Genomic DNA, 21,125 nt, shown 5'->3' on the forward strand with positions numbered 1-21,125 from the left:
TCTCTGCAGGAGAAAGGATGCTTGCTTGTCCCAAGGAGGTCAGAGCACGGACGAGGGGAGTTGGAAGAAGGGACACGGTCTTTCAAAAGCAAAATGTGGTGAACTCCGCTGAGCTTGAAGGGTTTCCCCAGAGCCAGGACCTTTGGCAGAACTGGCCTCTGAGGTTAGGTGCAGGGGTGCGCCAAGTTTCCTGCAGTCTCCCTGGGTCTGGAGAAGCATGAGGACGTCTGGACGGACGCCTCCAGCTGGGGGCAGAGTATCTTTTTCTTTTCTTATGATTTTATTTATTGAAGACCGAGGAGACAGAGAGTGAGCACGAGCAGGGGGAGCAGCGGAGGGAGAGGGAAGAGCCAGTCCCCGCCGAGTCGGGGGTGTGACTCGGGACTCCACCGCGGGACCACAGGACCTGAGCAGAGGGCAGATGCTTGACCGACTGAGCCACCCAGGCACCCTACGAAAGTATCTTAAATCCGCCCCCCGCTTCTCACATTTCTAAACCAAAGTGCACAATAGCTTTGGCAAATTTTCAGTGGTTTCCCCCATTTGACAAGTGGCTTAGACATGGTTTTCATGCCCCAATATTGAGGTCTCAGAGCAGAGTAAAGGGCCGGGGACCGGGGCTGCTGTGGAGCGTCAGGGAGTGCCTGACGAGCTGCTTCGGGGGGACGGCTCTGTCCCGAGTAGCAACCACATGGAGCCGTGTGCCTGAGCTGCTAACAGCACCTGGCCGTGACCCCCGCTCCCAAGATTCTGACCCAAGTTTGGGAAGAGGCAGCCGAGGAGGGAGCCCTGACTTCTGCCTCCTGTGGGGAGCACAGTACATCCCGAGCTGTTAGCCTCGCGTCACCCACCCTGGGGGCAATCCCGCTAGGCGAGGCGGTGCATTGTACCCCCATCTGCTGCGCCGCGGGAGCCCCAGCCAGCCAGAGGTTTTCCCAGGCAGGGCTCCCCGGGAGTGGAACCCAGGCCCCAGTCTGAGTCTGCTTCGGGAAGGCAGGAAGGAATGGGGCAGGCCCCCAGGTGGGTGCAGGGATTAGGATCTCATCAATGGGCTGTTCTCAGACCGCAACCGTAAGCTGAAAAAGAGCAAGTGCAGAATAAGACTCGCACCTTTCTGCAGAAAGAAAGTAAAACATGGGTCGCAGGTCAGAACTCTGAGCTTTGGACCTGCCCCGCAGGGCCGTTTGGGGGTGTCTCTGAGACATCCAACTGGATTCCTAAAGGGAGTGACGGGGACTCCTGATGGCCCACCCAGCCTGGGGGTGGGCGTGCACCCCATCCCACACCCAGGCCCCTCCGCCAATCACCCCATCCCTCCCCCGGAGTGCCCCCCCACCCCATCCGGCTCCTGGGTGCCTCCCCACACCCCATCTGGCGTCCAGGCGCCCCCCCCACCCCTGCCTACACTATCCGCCCCCTTCACCCCACCCGCCGCCTCGTGCTCCCAGCACACCGCATTCCTGCCCCCAGATGCTCCCCCACACCGCACCCCGCCCCAGCGTCCTCCCCCGAACCCCATTTCGCCCCCGAGGAGCCTTGATCCCGCCCCCTCCCACCCCGCACCCCTCCCTCCAGGCCTAACCCCTCCCACGCTCCCGGCTCCCGCAGCTCCGGACACCGCCCTCCTCCCGGGCCGCAGGAGCAGGTGCAGCCCCGCCCCCGCCCCTCCCTCGCCGCCCCTCCCCCTGCTCATCCTTTGGGCCCCGCCCACCGCCCCGCCTCCCGCGCCCGCGGCCCGGCGGAAGGACACGCGCTCCGATCCCGGCAGGAGGCCTCGGCCCCCGGCGCCAACCCCGCGGTTCCTGCGCTCCTGGGCGCCCCCTCCCCGCCCTCCCGGCATGGAGTCCGCGGGGCGCGCCCAGGACCGGGTCCCCAGGTGGGTGCGTGGGGGCCGGACGCGCCTCGCCCAGCGTGGGGTGCGGGATGGGGATCTGGGGTTTGGGGTGCGGGGGGTGTGGGGCCGGGGTCCTCCCGCTGCACTCGTCCCCCGGCCCCACGCGCGCTGGCGGCCTCGCCCCCGCGGGGACCCTGGGCAGGGCCACGGGGCGCACGTGCGCGCGAAACTTTGGGGCTCACGGGTTCCTTTCCTCCTGGGGCCGCAGGGTGGACCCTTACGGGTTTGAGAGGCCTGAGGACTTCGATTACGCCGCTTATGAGGAGTTCGCTTCCGCCTACCTGGTCGTGCTCACCAGAAGAGCCATAAAATGGTCTAAACTTCTGAAGGGGAGGGGCCGCGTCCAGAGAAGTGGCACAGGTGAGTGGGGCCGGCGGCCTGCCCCGAGCGCTCCCCCGGGCGCACAGCCGCGACCTCGCTAGAGCTTGCTCTGGGAAGGCGCAGGAGACCCGTCCCTCCCCCTGAGATGGGGACCCGGCCTTCCTTCCAAACCGGGGACCCGATCTGGGGTGGGGTGCTGGCTGGCAAGAAAACCGCTGTCCTGCTCTCCAGGGAGCGAGCGCGGTTCTCCCTTGGCCTGTACCCGCAGGGAAGCCTTCCCTCCCGGCTCCCCTCAGGGCGAAGCCCACCTCATTCCAGGCCTGCTGCTGCCACCTGTTCCCCCCAGGAACACCTGGCCTGAGCTTGCCTCTCTGGGCTTCTCCCCTCCTCCAGGCTTTGACCAGGATGCCGCCTCCGGGAGGCCCTCCCAAGCTCCTATCTGGGATGGCTGGTCCTTCCTGTTACACCACACAGCCCCGCAGGCCTTCCCTCTCTGGCCGTGTGGCTGGGGCCTGTCTGCTTCTGTGTGTCCCTGCTGGAGTCAGGCCCACACCTGCGGAAGGGGACGGTCTCTGTAATAGCTTCAGAATTTGTTGAAGGAATGAAGGAAGAAGTGTTTGTCTGCCGGGTTCCCCAGGCTGCCGAGAAGGGACGGGTGGGACCTGCCGGCTGGAGCCGAGGGCATTGGTAGGTGTGTGCTTCCAGGAGTTAAGATAAGGGACCTTCTGAAATAGGACTTTATGACAAAGAAGGGATGAGGGCGGAGGGCAGCTGCTGGGCCAGAACCGTGTGACCAGAACCGGGATGGAATGCCGGCGTGCTGGACTTGGAACCAGGGTTCAGTCACATGACCAGGCCTAGAGAGGCCACCTGTAAAAGGGTTTTTAAGCAAGGGGGTGACAAGAACCATTTTTGCTTGTAAAGGGGTTAGTGAATAGGGCCCAGAGTGGTCCCGGTGCACAGGCAGGTGAACAGGAGGGTTGGCGGAGGCACTTTGATCTTCCTGGGGGGGGGGGGGGGGTGGCAGTCGTGGGGGAGGGAGGCTCTTGCTTGACACAGGGCCCCACCACCAACATGCTTCCCCCTGCTGGGCCCCCCCCCGTGGCTGTCACTGATGGGGGAGGGTTTGGTAAGCACTGAGGTAAGCTGGCCTCATTCCTGGGGGGCTGGCGGGGGGCGGGTGCCAGGGGGCTTGGGCTGGTCCCTGTGGCCCTGCCGATCCTGGAGGCCCGTGCACTGTGTGCCTCCTCCAGGGGCCAGAACGGCTTCCCCTACTGTCCTCTGTGTTACTATGTTTCCAGAGCGTATCTGCTTTTGTTTCCTTCTTTATTTGTTCTTGAAAGTTGACTGGTCTTTTGTCCTTAAAAAATGTACAAGTGTATGAAGTAAACACAATTTATGGACGGGGTAAAACTGCAGTGAGGGGGCGCCTGGGTGGCTCATGGGTTAAAGCCTCTGCCTTCAGCTCAGGCTATGATCCTGGGGTCCTGGGATCGAGCCCCGCATCGGGCTCTCTGCTCAGTGGGGAGCCTGCTTCCTCCTCTCTCTCTCTGCCTGCCTCTCCCCCTACTTGTGCTCTCTCTCTTAAAAAAAAAAAAAAAAAAACTGCAGTGAAAGGTGTAAAGTCACCCCGACCTCCTCTCCAGGCCCAGACCCTTGCGTGAGGCAGAGGCGATGGTCAGGACCGCGCTGTGTCTCCGCGGGAGCACGGTGCACGCACACACGCGTGCAAACACCACGCGTGCCGACAGCCGCACGGCCCATTGGCCTTCATGCAAGAGAAGGCCTCCCGGCCGCCACGGCTGGCTCCGCAGGGCTGACAGTGGCTGGGGACCGTGCCCTCACTGTCCGGGTGTGTGCGGAAGCCTGTTTTCACGTGAAGCGCAAATGCGCCTTCGTCTCCTGACCTTTGGTTTTATCATTTGGTTCTAGCGAGTCTCGTCCTTCCCTTTGAATGAGGTGGGCCCGCTGATGGTCTGCGTGGCCTCCCGAAGCCACGCTCTGTGTCCCGTGTCTGTTTTCCAGCATCTGTTCTCTCCAGCTGGAGCAGGAGTGAGAGCAGCTGGGTGCAGAACCTTCCAGATGCTTGTCCTTCTCTCGTGGTTCAAAGGTCTCGTCTCGTTTTTGCGGCTGCCCTCTTTCAGCACCTGTACCTGTCGGCTTTAAGGGTGGAAGTTGGTTTTATTGAAATACTTGATTTTTGCTTTACTGTTTCTTTGGCTCAGTGACGTTAGCGTGTGATTGTGCTGACGAGTGTGAGCAGCGCCGCAGGTCTGGACGCAGGAATGCCGGGTTCCTGATGCGCCTGCCGCCTGGGCCCTGGCGGGCGGTGCCTGTGGCCTGCTGTCTTCAGGAAGCGGGGCACGGACCGGTGCGAGGTGTGTGGGTCACCCAGTTCCGTCACGCTGGGCGTCGAGGCTGGTGCTTGGTGTGCAGGTGGGAGCTGTTGGGCAGGAACAGGGATGCGTGAGTCCTTCCAACCGTGAGACTCAGTTCTCCCGCCAGCTCCAGGCTGATGGCAGTGTCGTCGGGCGTGTGGTGTCCCGGGGAGGCGGCGACGTGAGGGGACCAGCGGGTGCCCGTTCACAGCCCGGGAGCTGTTTCAGAGCCCCCCTGGCTTCCCCTGCATACCCCACTTTGGTACCGTCCTGGGACCGAGTTTTGTTTCGCCATCCCGCTGTGGGGTGCCGTTTTGGACGCCTTTCATCTGAACGCCAATCTTCGGGTCACCAGTAACACGGTGACCTCTGGATCTTGGTGTCAGCCACGTCTGCAGAGGGCAGCCGGGACTTCCGGCTTGACTGCACATTCGTGGATGCGACAGACGCGATGAAGGTCTGCTTTGTCCTCTGTTTTCGTTCCCTGTGGAACAGATATCCGCTGGGGACCGTGAGACCGCTTCTTCCCCCTCTGCCTAGGAACGCACAGTTGGGCAAGCTCAGCCCGGCCTGAAGCGTCCTTTGCTCCTGCTCCGGCCCACGTCCCTGGGCCCAAGCACCCGGCGTTCTTCTGCTTCCCATCTCCTTCCTCGTGGCGTAGAGAATCAGCACCATCTAAGTTAGACTAAATTGCAAAAACAGACTTTCAAAGGCAAATACCAAAGAACACGGGGATTTGCTGCACCTTCTTTAGAGAGGCACTGCCCGCACTCCCCGAGGTCAGGGATGGGTGAGCCCCTCCGGGGAAGGTCAGGCTCTGGGCGCAGGGAAGCTAGTTTCATTTTCTGCTGAAGAAACGGTGTGACTCCAGAGAACAAGCAGCAAAAGTAGCAGAAACCTTTGTCCTTGGAAACTGTTGCAACAGCTCTGACCCTTGACGTCCTGGCCCGGTGGGGGTCTCACTCCAGGAAGGGGTTCAAGCATTTTGCACTTGCTTTTCTTCTATTTAAAAAAAGTTTTAATTTGCAGGGAGAGTCACTCTTACCTGTTTACACTTCTGTGAGTTTAGACAAACGCACAGAGCCCTGTGTCCCTCCCAGCAAGACTGAGAACAGTCCCCACCTGCTGCCCGTCCCTCCGGGGCCCGAGGCTGGCTCCTGCCTCACGCTGCTTCGGCGCTGCGTCCCCAGTGTTGGGTCTGCTGCTGGTGGTTTGGGTATCGCAGAGGAACATTCTGGGTCCGGTGACTATGGGCTGTGGCTGAGTGTGGCGGGCAGGCGATGTGGGAGAGGCGACCAGCCAGCGTTGTGAACCGCGGAAAAGGGCTGCTGGTAACGGTGTGGACTGTGCGGGAAGCCGCAGCCTTCCCGCTGTGGTCACCAGCCCAGCCTCCCCCCGCCTTCTCGAGCCGTGCCTGTCACCTGCCGCCTTGTGCGAAAGGCTTTCCGGCCTGCAGGACATCGCTTCGCAACTTGGTCAGAAAGCTTGTGCGGGGCCGGTTCTGGGTTTCATGTCCTCCGTTCCCCTCCATGTCTGTGTTTCCACCAGCCCCACATGGTTGGTGCTACCTTGAACGCGGGCAGGGACTCTGGCTTCCCCTCGAGGGGACGTTCCCTTGTTTGTCCCTAGGACTTTGGGCACCAGGTCACAGCGACACATCGGGTGAAAGTTCCAGTGGTGTGTCGTTGTCCTGTGTGTCTTTCCCTTTTGGGGCCCCCCGGTGTGGGCCGCGCCCCCCCAGCAGGGCATCCAGGTGAGGGCAGCTCCTTCGGTAGAAGGTGCCAGGCATGGTGGGAGGATGCCCGCCGGAGCCCCTCGTGCGCACATGGCCCGCACATCCACTGTCCTGGTCCTGCGCTGGAAGAGGACACCGGCTCAGAGGCTGCTGCCTTGGGGGCAGAGGGGGCTTCTGGTGGCCTGGGGCTTTCCCTGAGCAGCGTCCCTCTGTCCCCGGCCGTGGTCGCGCTCAGCCAGGAGGCGCCGCGGGCCCTCCTCCGGGAGCCCATGCCGGGCGCTTGCGGTCGTGGGACCCTGTGGGACTGAGCCTGCGTTCCTCCGGCGATGCTTCCCGGGGCGCGCGGTGGGCGCCCCCGGTGTTGTTCTTCCCACAGTGGACGGTGGAGCTTCTTTCATTATAGGACCTTTTATTTTTTCTTAAAGTCTTTTTAAAAAATTTTATATATTTTCAAGTGCGTTTCTTTTTTAAGAATACTTAAGCTGCTTACAACACTCGATGAGAGGAAAACAACAGTGCTTTGAGTGTTTCCTTTGAAAATGAGCTGTTTTGAGGGTTAAATTAAGATCATTAAAAGCGTAACGTGGTGCCCCCAGTCACTGTAATTCATTTGACTGTTAGCGTCAGAAATCTTTCCCACCTACCTGGGAAATGAGTGATTCATTCAGGTAGCTCCGGGCTTTTGGCTTCTTTTCCTGTGTTTCTCTGGCCATTAGGAAATAAGTGATTACTTTTTCACATACTTATCAGCAAAAATATTCCTCCCAAACCAGTTTTGCACTTACACAGAGCAGCTGTAGGACAGGAGGATGGTGACCGCTGCCGCTGAAACCCCCAACCCAGCGGGGCCATGCAGACCCCAGCCCCAAAACCTGCTGGGCCTCCTCCCTTGCTCTGGCTCACGCTTGTGCTTTCCTGAGCCACCATTTGACCTCGGTCCCGTTTCCCAGTCATCCCAGGGCTGGGCCATGTCCCTCAGCTGCCGTCCCCGCGCACAGCCTCTCTCTGACCCTTGATGCTCTGCTTCCTGCTCTCCGATCAGCAAGGGCCTCTCCTGGCCTCTGTCCCTTCACTCAGCGTGGCCTCTGTCCCTCCGGTTTTCCAGGTGTCCCCTCCCGTGTGTGGATCCTGGCCTGCATGGCCCTGACCTGGAGCTTGGGGCCTGGCCTGCGGCGTCTGGCACTGTCCGTGCTGGTGAGGGGGGAGCCCCGGGAGCTGCCTGCATCACCTCCTTGCCTGTTACAGCGTGGGACAGCCAGTGGGGTCTGTGCCACGTGTGTGTCCCCGTCTTCTGTTGCACGCGCGGAGAAGTGAGCATTCTTGGCTGAATGGCCTCTGTGTGGTTTCGGAGCCCAGGCAGCACGCACCTGTCCCCGATGCAGCCTCCTCTCTCCATTTCAGTGAAGCGCTATATCCGGAAAGGCATCCCCCTCGAGCACCGGGCCCACGTCTGGATGGGGGTGAGTGGAGCCCAGGCCCAGATGGACCAGAACCCCGGCTATTACCAGCGCCTGCTCCAGGGCGAGCACAACGACAGGCTGGAGGAGGCCATCAGGACAGGTGAGCCGCCCAGGCGGGGGTGTGGGGTGGGCAGCCCCCCAGGACAGTCACGTTCCAGAGGAAACACACATTGTTCAAGAGGCACCTGCTGCTTTGAAGTGGAAATTTTATTTTTCTGAAGGAAAAGCAAAGCTTAAGCATTCCCAGGGGGAGAACAGTGGTTTCCCTTGCTTCTGCAAACTGCGGCATGCCCAGCCAGCAGGTAGGGACCGGGGCGAGGGCAGGACCAGGTTTCTTCCGTGGGGAGCTAGAAGTGGGGGGGGCGCGGCTGCTGAGCCAGTGGTCAGGACTGGGCGGTAATCGGTAATCGCTTGAGGGATTTGTGCTGATGGCAGTGCCCTTGGGCTTAGACACAGTGCTGATGCACACCGTGGCGGCCCGCCCCTGTGTCATACTCCCATCATCGTCTGGGAGTTGATGGGTCCCCAGATTTTCTCAGTGGGACACCAGTTCGTAGATGTGCAGAGTACCCCAGACAATCTAAACTGAATAATTAGATTTTGAGGGTGTGTCTCTGCTTTTCTGACTTTGTTTTTGAGAGATACAAACTTAAACACCAAATCTTTCTAATTTTTCTTTAACTTTTATTTATTTCAGAGAGAGTGTGCACACATGAGTGGGGGTGCAGGGTGGGGCGGGGGAAGCAGGCTCCCTGCCAAGCAGGGAGCCCGACGCGGGGCTCGATCCCAGGACTCTGAGACCGTGACCTGAGCCGAAGGCACAGGCTTCACCGACTGAGCCGCCCAGGCGCCCCACAAAATAATTTTTTAAAACCCAGTTACTTGAATGTGCTGAGAGGTGGGGCTGTGTGCCCAGCCCAAGGAAGGGGGTCCCTCAGCCCTCAAGGCAGCCCCCGCACCAGAGCCTGGGGCAGGAGGGGCCCCCGGGATGCCTCACGTTGGGGGAGGCCTGGGGTCCACAGGAGGGCGCGCGTGTCAAATACAACAGAATATTGCTGCTGTCGGTTAGAAACGTGAATTTAAAGGCTCTGTTTAAGTGCCGGCATTTTTGGATAAAAATTTTTTTCCGTAAAGTGTACGTAACAGAATTTACCGTCCCATCTTCCCAAACTGAAACTCCGTCCCCATTAAACGGCAACGACTTCCCTGCCCCTGCCCGGCCCGGCCTCCTCCTTTCTGTCCCAGCTGAGTGTCACAGGCAGAATCTTCACTGCTGGGTCTGGCTCGCTGGGCTCAGCCGGGGCCTCGAGGTCGTCCGTGTGGCCGCACGTGTCAGGGTGTCCTTCCTTCTCAGGGCTAAGTACCGTTGTCGGGCCGGGTGACGGGCGCTCTAGTCGCCGCCTGCTCTCGCGAGTCTGCTGTCAGGCACCGGAGTCCGAGGACACCTGCTTCCCGTGGTTCGGGGGGTGGCCCGGAAGTGGGACTGCGGGGTCCTGTGGTCGTTCAGAGGGACCAGGCGGGTCCCGTCCCGGGCGGAGGCTGAGGCATTCCCACCACGAGCGAGCACAGCCGGCCGCCCCTTCCACACCTCCTCCCGGGATGGGAAGAGAAAAAAGGTTTCAAAACGAGGACAAGCTCCCAGTGGAGAACAGTGTCGAGGAACCAGCACAGCTGGTCACTCCAGGGTCTGGATTAGTGAAAGACCCCGGTTCCATCCTGGGGGATGCACGCTCCAGAACGTTCAGAATTCTGGAGCAGAAGCTTCTCTGGAAACAAACTGCGACGGGGAGCACCGTGCTCCGGGCGCTGAGCTCGTGGTGCACTCAGGGCTGGGCTCTGATGGGCAGGTGTCCCGCTGGGGCGCCGCGGGCAGGGACAGCGGCCCTGTCCGTCTGCGGTGGGGACACCGGCACAAGCCGAGGCGGGCTCCGGGTGCCTTCAATGGCGCAGCGGGGGGCCGAGGGTCCAGCGTGTCCCCATCCACTCCGGTGATGCAGCCCGCGCGGCAGCCAGTGCGCCGTCATCCCACGTGGGAGAAAGACACAAACCCGCTCCCTCCCAGCCGTGTCAGGGCTGACACCCAGGAGCAGGTGTCGGGTCTGCACCGGCTGCGGGGCAGAAGGCCGGCCGGGGCGTGCCAAGGGCGGAGAGAGGCTGGCCGGGGTATGCGAGGGGCCTGTCCTCTGTGTTCGCTCACGTCCTTTAGCTCTGACAGGGCTGCTCGGTGTGCTTCTGTGTTCAGGATTGGGAGGATTTTCCAGTGCTGTGAGCGGAACTCACCTGGCACCTGGGGTCCTGGAGTTGAGCGCCTCCCGGCTGGGGGGGATGTCAGGGGCAGCGGGACCAGCGCCCTCGGGGAGAATGTGCTGTTGGAGCCGCCTGGGCTGTGGGGCTGCGGCTGGACGGGGAAGGTGATCCCACTGGCACCTTCGTCTTCTGTCCTGATTCTGTGAAGGGCGACCAGGGTCGCCAGACGGGGTTTTAGGCCTCGTCGGAGGTAGACGCAGCGACCGCTCTGTCCCTCACGGGCCAGTGTTCTGTCTCTGCCCTCTAGATGATTCTGTGTCGTGAATTTCCCTGCAGATCTGAACAGGACCTTCCCGGACAACGTAAAGTTCCAGAAGAGCGCAGACCCCTGCTTACAGAAGACCCTGTACAACGTGCTGCTGGCCTATGGGCGCCACAACCAAGGTGTGGGCTATTGCCAGGTGAGCGCCGGGAAACACGTGCCAGCAGGGAAGGTGAGCGCGAGCAGTGCCCCAGTCCGCGGCAGGGACGTTCTCCTGAGCAGTCTAAGTGCCCAGGCCTGCTCCTGAGCTCCCGGCCGCAGAGCCCCAGACGCAGGGCTGTGCCGTTGGAATCAGTACCGCACCTGTTCGGGATTTCTTTTGGTGCCAGCCGTAGGCAGTGGTGAGGCTGGGGAGCAGACGGGAAGTCCCTTATGTGAGCGGAACTCCTGGCCTCAGTGCAGCGAGTGCGTGTGCACATGCCTGTGGGTGTGTGTGCACACGCTCGCATCTGCATGCACACGTGTGTAGCGCGTATGCGCATGTGCATGTGTGTGCGTGTATGTGCGCGTGCACACGACGTGGTGGGCGTCCCTTCCACATCGCTTCGGGTACCCGCTCGCCCCGGTCTTCCCCGCAGCTTCAGGTAACAGCCTCATTACCTGTCGATGGCTGTCACGTCGTGCGATGTGCGGCAGGAAGCAGCAGGCCACGTGTGGACCAATCCTTCCTCCCAGACGTCACTCTGCCCGGGGGGTGGGGAGGGAAAGAGAGAAGGGCCCAAGGGCCCGTGTGGGGACACGTGGGCCTTCCCGCGTGGGCCTGTGCTGCTGGGGCGTGTGAGCGGTCCGTCGTCAGCCCGGCACATGGTGCCCGTGGCTTCCGGCTTGGAGGGGTGGTGCGGCTTCCTGCTCCCCAGCTCCGGCCTCCGCGGCGTCCTGGTCATGCCGGAATTCTCGGGTGGGAAGTCTGCATCGGGCGGCTTGATCGGGGACAGCCATGGGCGAGGCTCGGGTGGGGGCGGGGTGGGGCCTTTCGCAGAAGCCTGTGGCGGAGGTGGGCACGGTTCCGAGCCTCTGGCCCTTGCTGTAGGCAATGCCACTGGGGAGGAGGCCTGGCTGGGCTCTTCTCACCATCGTCACTTAGGGTCCTGGACGAGGACCCGCCTGGAGGGGCTGTGGAGACCTCGCGGTTGGGAAAACACCTGTCCACAGTCTGGCCTCTGCTCTTGTGGTTTTTAGAAACGGCTCCAGACTCTGAGCCGCTCGGGGCTGTGAGCGTGGGTGAGGCCAGAGCTTGTGGGTCACCGGGTTGGGGTGTGCAGGAAGCCGTCCGAGCGGGTGGCGGGCGGGGTCCCTCGGAGGCCTGCAGAGGGCTGCTCCCGGCCCCTGGCCCCTGGTGGTCCCTGACGTGGGCCTCCCACGTCATGTGGCCTCTTCCTGTGTGGGGTGTGTGGGTCCACACTCCTCTCGCTGGCTGTTGGAGAAGCTAACTGGTCCCCCATGACCGGAGGGGAACATGCGTTTTCGAGAACATGGAGACACGGTGGAGGGGCTCGCGGAGGGCGGGTCTGAAAGGCTGTCGCGCCGACGCCGTCCCGGGTGGGCCAGCCCCGGCCTGCAGCTTGTGGGCCCCGTGACGTCCCCCTCCCTGCCACAGAATGTGTCCGCACCACGTGTCAACGCGTTCCTCATGGTGTGGGGGAGGCTCGTTTCCGGGTCTGGTTTCCTGTCTGATGCAGCCACGTGTCTGACCGTCGTAGGATCTGGTCGTGAGCCGGTGCCGGCCCGAGGTGGACGCAGGCAGAGAGACCGCAGGCTTCCAGGCCAAGCCCCCAGGAGCTCCCTCGCACTGAGTGGTGTTTCTGCCTCTTGTGCCCAGTGTGTCACCAGAAGGCCACCCCGGGGTGGCGCAGGTTTCAGGGGCGAGTGAGGGACACGCAGCTCGTGGTGAGCAGCTGAAGGTCCCCGAGCCTCGAGGGGCTCAGATGTCCTCTTCTCCCTTCAGGGCATGAATTTCGTAGCCGGATACCTGATCCTCGTCACCAAGAGTGAGGAAGAATCCTTCTGGCTGTTGGATGCTCTCGTGGGAAGGATTCTGCCGGGTACGTGGACCGCTCCCGCCACGGGCCCTCCCCGACCCGGGCCCGCTGCCCTCGCGGCAGCCACACTGGCTGGGAGGGTCCGTCCGGGAGCGGGATGGGCTTATTGGGAAAACGAGCACCGCAGGGGCCTTGTGCTGCTTCCGCACACTGCGTCTCGGAGCTGGAATCCTCAGTGTTGGGGGCCTGGCCCCGGTTCCCCACCTGAACCATCGTGGGGAGCATCGTGGACCCCCGTGCAGGTGCCGCGGCATGCGGGGGAGGCCGCCTGGCCCCGTGCAGACTTGGTCCCAGGGTCGAGACCCGTCCTCAAGAGTCCGCAGCACTGCTGCTGTTACGGAGGTGGAAATCGTTCTTTTCACGCGTTTCTACTTTTCTCTTTATTAACTAATTTTAACTGTTTTAATTACAGGTGAATCATCAGTTTACTTGTTAATAAACACCACTGGTTTTGGCGGTGCGCGGTGTAGATGGAGCTCGCTCTGGGGAGAGACGTGGCAAGAGCCGTGGTGGGTCGGGGAGGACCCGTGCCCTCCGCGGCTGTGACGGGGGTGGAGACCGCGCACAACCTCCCGTGGGGCCAGGTTGTGGACTGGCGTCCCCCCGCAGAGTGGGCCAACCATGTGGCGGTGGGCACTATGGCTTCTGCCCCGTGGCACACAGCACGTATCGGCGTCAGGACAGCCGTGCCACACAGCCTGATGAGCGAATCCATTTTACAGATGAGGACAGTTGAGGCCTCCACCCCATGATTGTCAGACCTTGGCCCGTGTCTCACGGAAGCGTGAACCAGAGTGGCTTCGGGACAGGAAGGAAGCCTCCAGATGGGGCCTCCTCTTGCTCCTGTGCCGTCATCCACGAGCGTGCCAGCACCCGTGCCGGTGACCTGCCGTGATGGGTCACCTTTGAGGAAGGCACGAACCCTGGATGTCCTGGCTTCTTCGTGGGGCCTGCGTTGTGGGGGCAGGAACAGCGAGGAAGCTGGGGCAGGACGCCCGATGCTGTGGTGACAGAGACTGAACGGTGAGGCATGTTTGCGTCCCGCACCGGGACGTCTGCACGGGTTTGTCGAGAACCTGCCGCGTCCCAGCGTTGCTCTGGGGGCCTGGACTCGTCTGGGGAGGGAGCGTGAACGGCCTGCCCGGGCTCAGTGCGTCCCAGGAGAGCAGAGCCGGTGTCAGGAGAGGACAGGCACCAACTTGGAGAACAAGAGGGGCTCCCGGCTGACCCTCTGTCAGCCCGTGAGGTCATTTCCTACTATCACGAGGTGCCGTTGAACCAAACCGCAGTATGCGCAGGTCTTGATTCAAAACCAAAACATCCAAATAGAATGGCCAGGACGGAAGGGGACAGGAGGCGTGGCGCGTGGGCCAAACAACCCGGACGGCTCCAACGCCAGCGTCCCGCGAGGAGCTGAGGTGGCGGCGAGGATAGACGAGAACCTCGGCCCGTGCCGCACGGTCCCCTCCTCCCCGCAGGCAGGTGCCCGTGCTGCGCGGGCTCCTGGGGCTCACGCACACACGCGCTCACAGACCACGCAGTGAGGACCGGCAACACGGAACAGGAGCCGTCGGAAAGATAAGCAGACACGAAAGCTGGTTTTTTGGAAAAAGCAATAGAACAGGCAGGACTGGCCCAGAAAAAGTGGGCGACGTGGGGCGCCTGGGTGGCTCAGTGGGTTAAAGCCTCTGCCTTCGGCTCAGGTCATGATCCCAGGGTCCTGGGATCGAGCCCCGCATTGGGCTCTCTGCTCAGCGGGGAGCCTGCTTCCTCCTGTCTCTCTGCCTGCCTCTCTGCCTGCTTGTGATCTCTGTCTGTCAAATAAATAAAATCTTAAAAAAAAAAGTGGGCGAGGCATTTAGAAATGAAGAGAGTGCTGGAGTTTGGGATTAAGAGCTCCAAGAGAGTATGAATGAAACGAAGAGGCCGGATGGAGAACAGGAAACGCCTCACAAAGCTGACGGAGGGAGCCGAGAACGTCTGGGAGGACCCGCGGCAGACACGCACAGTCGCATCAGACCTCAGAGGAACTGATCATTTCTTCATCGGTTTTGCAGAAAATAGAGGAAGAAACGCCCGTCTGCTCCCGACATGGGGCCCGTAGCACCTTGCCCCGTGCCGGCTGACCTCGTGTGTGCACACAGCCACACTGGCAGAGCGGCAGCCGCCGGGATCCTGACGGGCTACGGGGTCTCTCGGGGTGCAGGAAGGCCTAACTGAGAAGCTCGAGGGCAGCGTGAAGCCACCCAGGCTGGAAGGAGCCCCGGGCACGCGCCCAGATGCTGTGGTTGTGGAACGCTGTGGTGTCCGGTCAGTGGTGCACGGCCCGGTGCTGAGGCAGAAACCGGTCTGCCCACGCGCAGGCCTGCGGGAGCCGGTACGGGAGACAGGTCAGTGGGGAAAGACGGGCCGTCAGCAGCTGCGTGTGACAGCTGTCTGCCTGGAAGGAAACAAGGTTAGACCTTATTTCTACTCCGGGTGAACTCAGGACGTGTGTGGAAAAGCAGACTTGGACCTGAGAACACAGACGTACAGTGGCTTCACGGGCGCAGAGCACAGACGACGTTCGTGCACGAAATTCTGCGGAAGAGGCGACGGATGATCTCAGTTACTTGAAAACGAAGAACAGACTTTGACACGAGACATCGTAAGCAAAGCAAAAGGAGAAGCTGCAGTTTGCGGGAGGGCGTCTGGCCGTGAAGCTGCGCCTGGAGACTCTCTACGCTTCAGCAGAAGCCGCTCCGCGGAGATCCGTCCGTTGGCAACGGGGTGCGCGCGGCTGGCCGGGGTCTCTGGCGAGCAGTCGGCCCGACGCAGACGGCGGGGCCTCAGCCGCCAGCGGCCGCCGCCCTGGGCCGGGGGCACCCCAGTTTCAGCATTGGCCTAGGGTAGGAGACCTGTTCTGGGACGCCAGCGCGAGGTGTCTGTGCGCACCCAGCTGGGCCTGCACGCCCAGACCACGGGGACGTGGGCGGCCTCTCCTGGGTCGTCACCACTGAAACCCAGACCTCTAGCGGGAGGAGGAGGGACAGGTGGAGGCCTCCTGGGCCTGCAGCTCCCAGGTGCTGACAGCGCTGTGACCTCGGGATTGCGGGGAGAGCGCTGTCGTGGGGTGGTGGCCTCCTGAGAAGCGAGTGGCAGCTGTTGCCGCTGCAGGCACAGGCAACAGGTGGTTCGTAGCCCAGCGCAAGCGAAGTGGCCCGGGGAGGACCCGGGCAGCGCGATGGGGAGGCTCAGGGGTCCCGGGTCGCAGAGGGGCGGGCCTGCGTCTCGAGTCCCGGGGTGAACACACCCTGGACAGTCGTCCCCCTGCACCTTGTGGGCTGCGCCCCCTGCCTGCGGGCCAGGCCTTCGCTTTCTCGTGGGGCCAGAGAGCACGGGTTTTGGAATTTGATTCTGCCTGCTCGGACCTGGCTCGGCCGCTCGCTCCTCAGCCGTTGTCCCACGGCCCTTTCTCGTCTGGGCGCCCGCCCCCCGCCGCCCGGCTCAGCCCTCTGATGCGCCGACGTGGCCATGAGGCCGTTTGCAGAAGCGTGCCGCCCCCGGGACAGCCTGACGTGGGGCCCGGATCTGGGCCACGTAGGAGGCTCCTCTGTTCCGGGCTTCACTGAGCGCTGGGTCTTCTGCTCAGACAGGCCAGAGGCACAGGGTCCGTCTGCCTTCGCATTCCAGTGCGATGCAGGGAGGAGGGAGGGTCTAGGCGCTCCTGCCCTGGTGACTGGCCTGGGCCCGTGGCCGTCTGGGCACGTGTTCAGCGGCTCTATTTTTGGAGGCTGCTGTAAGCCTCTCTGGGGCCAGGAACGAGGCCACCGTGCTCGGGAGCTGAGCAAACCCTCTTACCCGTCCAGGGCTTAACCCCGGCTCCCTCGGGATGTGGCGCAGAGAACTGGGTCGCGAGCAGGACACTTGAAGGAACAGAGACTGTTGTCGTCTCGCCGGGGGGGCCGGGGTGGCCGGGGTGGCCCTCAGTGTACGAGGAGCCAGATGCAAGAGGAGGACGGGGGCAGGGAGAACTGAGGATGCCTGGTGTTTTGCCACCGACTTGGCGTCTATGAAATCATTTCCTGGGTCCTTTATCACACGTGGCCTGCCTCGGTAGATCTGTAACGGGATGTGGCATCGTGTCCGTTTTGTAGGGACCCTGTTTTCACCGGGCCAGTTAAAGAATGTCTCATCCCTTTGCCCCGGTGAACGGCCACGGTGTGCAGGGGCAGCCCGACCAGAAACTGGCACAGTGCCGCGTTTCCGTATTTTACTACGTACATGACTTCCTGAATTTCAATAGTAAAACTAAACACTAAAATATAACATGTCGCTTGATGAGCTAGAAAGGATGGGTGCGCATCCCGAGAAGACGTGCAGTGGGAGGTGTGGTTCCGTCTCGCGGCCACAGGTGCCCAGGCCCTGGGACGGCGGAAATCACCGGCATGTGTCATGTTTTCTGGGCTCCTGTGGCCACCGAGGAATGTCTCCAACATCAAGCCGTCCGTTTTCCTTGGGAATGAACAGGACAGACTGTAGACCTCACATTGTCCTTCTGTGGTCAGAGGGCTCCTTCTAGAATTCTGGGAAATGTACTGTCCTGGGCCCTCGAGTGTGCAGACAGCATGTAGGCCTGACTGTGAGGTGACAAGCCCGTCGGGCTCCAGGTGTAGACATCTGTGGCCAGAGTCTTGTCCTCTGTGAGGCTGCCTGGACCCACGGCTGCCCTGGCTCCCGGGAAGGGGCTCCCTGCTGCACTGTCCCCAAGGGTGCGGTGGCCCCAGGCCTGCCCCTGTGCCCCACAGCCTCCTCTAGCTGGGCAGCGGGTGGGCGGGCCCCGGCGGCTGGGTCCGACTTCGTGTGAGTATGTTGGCTCCGGGGCCTGCTGTTTGCTGAGCACAGTGTCCTCGTGGTTCGCCCACGTGGTAGCAGGTGTCAGGGTCCCCTTCCTAAGGCTGGGTGCTAACCCACTGTGTGCACAGTGCACCTCTCTTACGCGCTCCCCTGGGGGCAGACACAGACTTGCGTCCTCCGTGCGGTGGTCGTGGGAACTGCTGCTGTGAACACGCTGCGGGGAGACCCCACATCCAGTGGACTCTCGCTGCCGCACGGCAGGGCCTCGCTGTCCGGAGGGGCTGCTCTGGGAGCCGCTCCAGGGCTCCTGGCGTCTTGCCGCGGAGGCTCCCTGGAACGCTCCGCTTCCCCTCCCAGCAGAGAGGGGGCCAGGGACGCAGTGCCTGGGTTTCATCTCTCGTCCGTGCGGCAGATTACTACAGTCCCGCCATGCTGGGCCTGAAGACAGACCAGGAGGTCCTGGGAGAGCTGGTGAGGACCAAGCTGCCAGCGGTGGCAGCCCTGATGGACGGGCACGGTGTCCTGTGGCCCCTGGTGGTCTCGCGCTGGTTCATCTGCCTGTTTGTGGACATCCTGCCCGTGGAGGTGAGCGCGGCATGTGCCTTGCTGGGACTGGGGCTGCCTGGGTCGCCCCCCCACCCCATGACACGCTGCGTGCTTCTCTGCAGACTGTGCTCCGGATCTGGGACTGTTTGTTTAACGAAGGGTCCAAGATTATCTTCCGAGTGGCCCTGACCCTGCTCAAGCAGCATCAGGCCTTTATTTTGGAAGGGACCAGCGTGGTGGACATCTGCGAGAGGTTCAAGGCCATCACCAGGGGCAGTTTTGTGACCGAGTGCCACACCTTCATGCAGGTGAGTATCTGGCCGGGCTCTGCCGCCCGGTAGTCTGGGGGAGAACCCTTCTGCCTGTCCCTGGCCCCTCTGGGCCTCTGCCTCTGCTGGCCCCTCAGACCTCGTAGACCCACCTCCTCCTGGAGCCCCACGACAATGGGTGCCACCCCTGCTGGGCTGCAAGCCCCATGGTGGCTCCAGGGCTGCTGGGATCCCCGTTGGGCCGGCCCAGGTTCCCCGGGTCAGAGCACAGTGCCTTCTGATCCGCTGTCCTCTTGGAGCCCTTCCCTTGCTGCTGGTGTCTCTGGTTCTGGATAGCTGTCCTTAGCCCCACTGGGGTCGCACGGTCTGTTGTCTGTCCTCCCCTGAAGGATAGTGCCCTCAACAGGGTCCTGGACCCGGTACGGCCGTGTAGATCACTCACCTGCTGAGTAAGTGAAGCTGGAGCTCAAAGGACTGACAGGCCTTCCAGGAGGCTGGGAAAGGCAAATTTTGGGTTTCCACTTTCCCACCTGAAAGGATCACCGGTGCAGGGGTGGGTGGCAGAGGGTGCTGGGAAGGCCAGGGGCCAGGGGGTTCTGCCCCCTGCCCAGGAGGGAGCAAGCCGCTAGCTCCACTTGGGGCACTGGCTGCTAGCTGTCAGGTGGCCTTCTGCAGGCGGAACGCCCTAGAGTCGAGGATGCTGCCCGTGCTCCATGTGGAGTCAGGCAGCCCCGGGGCCCCCTGCACAGAGCCGGAGAGCAGCTGGGGTCTCTGCCCAAGGGGTCGGAGGATGGGGGCCCCTGCTCAGGCCAGCCCCGAGGACATGGGATGAGCTGAGTGTGGCTGCTGTGTTGGGGACCCTGGTCACCAGGGGCTATAGCGTTTTCTGAATGGTGGGGTATAGATGGGGAACAGGATGGCAGCCGACTCACTGCGAGGCTGGTCATGCAGGACCGGATGCCTGGTCCAGAAGGGATTCTCTGTCTTGCAAGCCCTTTGGTGCCAGTGTTGGGGGCAGCCAAGCAGCAGAGGGCAGGGGCAGGCATCTGGGAACGAGTCTGCAATCCTGTGTCCAGGAGTTCATAAGAGCAGGAACGCTGCCCTGAATGGGGCACCGGGGGTTTCTGTTTGAGATGGGGTTCTCCCTTAACACAAGTGATGGCTGGGGGGCCTCTGGGCCGTTCCCAGGTGTGCAGCCATCACCCCTGCACCCACCCAGCAGCCCCCCATGTGTGTGTGTGTGGGGTCGCCTCCGTGTGGGACTCTAGCTGAGGACACACACGCTCAGGGGCACTCGCACGGGCGTTCCCATAGCTGGCCGAGGGCAGTGCGGACGAGCAGGAGGCCTGCTCCCCAGTGTGCCCGCGGCGACACGACACCGCTGCACGGCCTCACAGAGCGCAGACACACCCCTTCGAGGGATGTCGTCAGGGACACGGCCCTGGGTTTCTGCATTAAAGCACGTCAGCACGGTAACTGCAGCTCATGTGTCAGTCCGCACAGGGACATCTAGAATGTTCTGGAGAATAAAGTGGTGACCTTGCACGAGCTCAGGGCAGCCATCCTGGTGTGGAAACAGCTCCACGCCGATGTCCCGGCGCCCGGCAGAGGACGCGCCTGACCCCTTCGGGAACGTGGCCAGTTGGAACGCAAACACTCCACCCGGACCTTAGGGCCGGCGGAACACGCACCTGTAGGAGAACTTCTGAAATTTCTTTAAAAAAACCTTTTTAATGCTAGCCTTGCGTGTGGCCTAGTTTGTAACTGAATTTCTCAGCCATAACCGCAGAAATAATTACGGAGCATAAAGGGTGTGACGGCCTGGCCCTCTGCTCCCCACGGGCTCGGTCAGGCAGCCTTGGAGCCGCCCCGCGCCCTCGGGGTTCAAGGGTCCGCTCGAGCGCCCCCATCCCCCGCACAGTGCAGCAGGGCTGAGGCCCCTCACCTGGGTGGGGGGGGACGCGCTGAGCTGGTTTCTTAAACGGATTCTGTTTCTGTTCCAGAAGGTGTTCTCCGAGCCTGGGAGCCTGTCCACGGCCACCATCCGCAGGCTGCGTGCGAGCTGCCGGGCCAGGCTGCTGGCACAGGGCTGACCGGGACCCTGCCCGCGGCCACCGCGAGGCCTCGTTTCCAGGGCCCACCAGCTTTTGCTGCCTCCCTTTTTAGTGCTGAGACTACTTGGTCTCTACACTGGTGACTCTTTAAAAAGAACGACTTGGCATAACGTCCTTCTCTAAGTCACGGCCCACGAAGTCCTAGATTTCTAAACTGTTTGTACTGGACACGTTCATCCGTGAAACGGGAGACGCACGTACTTGTAATAAACTGCGGCAACACTGTGAGTGTGTGGTTCTCTGTCCGCTCGTCGGCTGGCTGAACGCGGAAACGGGCCGCAGACTGTCGGCGGCGTGGCTAGCGCCCCCAGTCCTCTGTCCCCTCCCAGGGCGTGTCTAGTGGTCCCCGAGGTCTGTGCACACGGCATGTGACCGCTTTAGACGGGCATTGCTCAAAACGGCTTCTGGAATTACCACGTCCCACGAAGAAAGCAGATGAAGGAGGTGAGCCTTGGGGACGGCAGACGGCCGCCTTGGGCCCGTGAGTGCCAGCTGCAGCTGCGGTCACCCCGGGTCCCTGGAGAAGACCCCTTTCTCCCTGGCCCCGACGGTGGCACTGGCTCTGGCTGCGGAGAGAGCCCTGCATGGGAGAGGGGTTACCTGTCAGCCCCCCTGTGGCTGCGGGTCACCCCTAACAGGAAGTGCAGCCAAGGCACTGAATGATGGCGGCTGTGCCGACGGCAAGGGGCCTGGCTGTCCTTGCTCCCAGCGCAGCCACAGCAGAGGCCCGGCCCTTCCCTGGTGTCACAGAGGACACTGCACTGGGCCAAAACTGCACGCAGATGCTCTCATAGGGAGGAGGTGGTGGCTAGGGCAGGTGGCCGGAGTCTGGGGAGTCCCGGAGGCTGCCCCCGTGGCACAGTCCAGTGCGGGCTCGCCGGCGTGGGGTGGGCACAGCTGCCCGGCAAGGCCTGACACACAGCAGCCAGGTGGCCCCGACCCCCTCCCAGGAAGCAGCTCTGGG

At 62.2% G+C, this 21,125-nt stretch overlaps 1 protein-coding gene across 3 annotated transcripts; it reads left to right on the top strand.

The window, feature by feature from the left end:
- Window positions 1-1,729: 1,729 nt before the first annotated feature.
- On the top strand, window positions 1,730-20,140 carry GRTP1 (growth hormone regulated TBC protein 1). 3 transcript variants are annotated; one of them, XM_032881004.1, is made up of 8 exons: window positions 1,730-1,876; window positions 2,103-2,254; window positions 7,730-7,888; window positions 10,372-10,496; window positions 12,303-12,399; window positions 17,645-17,817; window positions 17,901-18,086; window positions 20,051-20,140. In XM_032881004.1, exons 1-8 carry the CDS (start codon window positions 1,839-1,841, stop codon window positions 20,138-20,140), a joined length of 1,020 nt encoding a protein of 339 aa, XP_032736895.1. In that variant the 5' UTR covers window positions 1,730-1,838. The 3 variants fall into 3 exon arrangements, with proteins under 3 accessions (XP_032736895.1, XP_032736896.1, XP_032736897.1); XM_032881005.1 differs by having other exon boundaries at window positions 1,839-1,876; window positions 20,054-20,140; XM_032881006.1 differs by lacking the exon at window positions 20,051-20,140 and adding an exon at window positions 19,542-19,667 and having other exon boundaries at window positions 1,839-1,876.
- Window positions 20,141-21,125: the final 985 nt, after the last annotated feature.

The sequence above is a fragment of the Lontra canadensis genome, unplaced genomic scaffold (genome assembly GCF_010015895.1).
Source record: "Lontra canadensis isolate GAN:19392208 unplaced genomic scaffold, GSC_riverotter_1.0 scaffold73, whole genome shotgun sequence".
Taxonomy (NCBI): Eukaryota; Metazoa; Chordata; class Mammalia; order Carnivora; family Mustelidae; genus Lontra; species Lontra canadensis.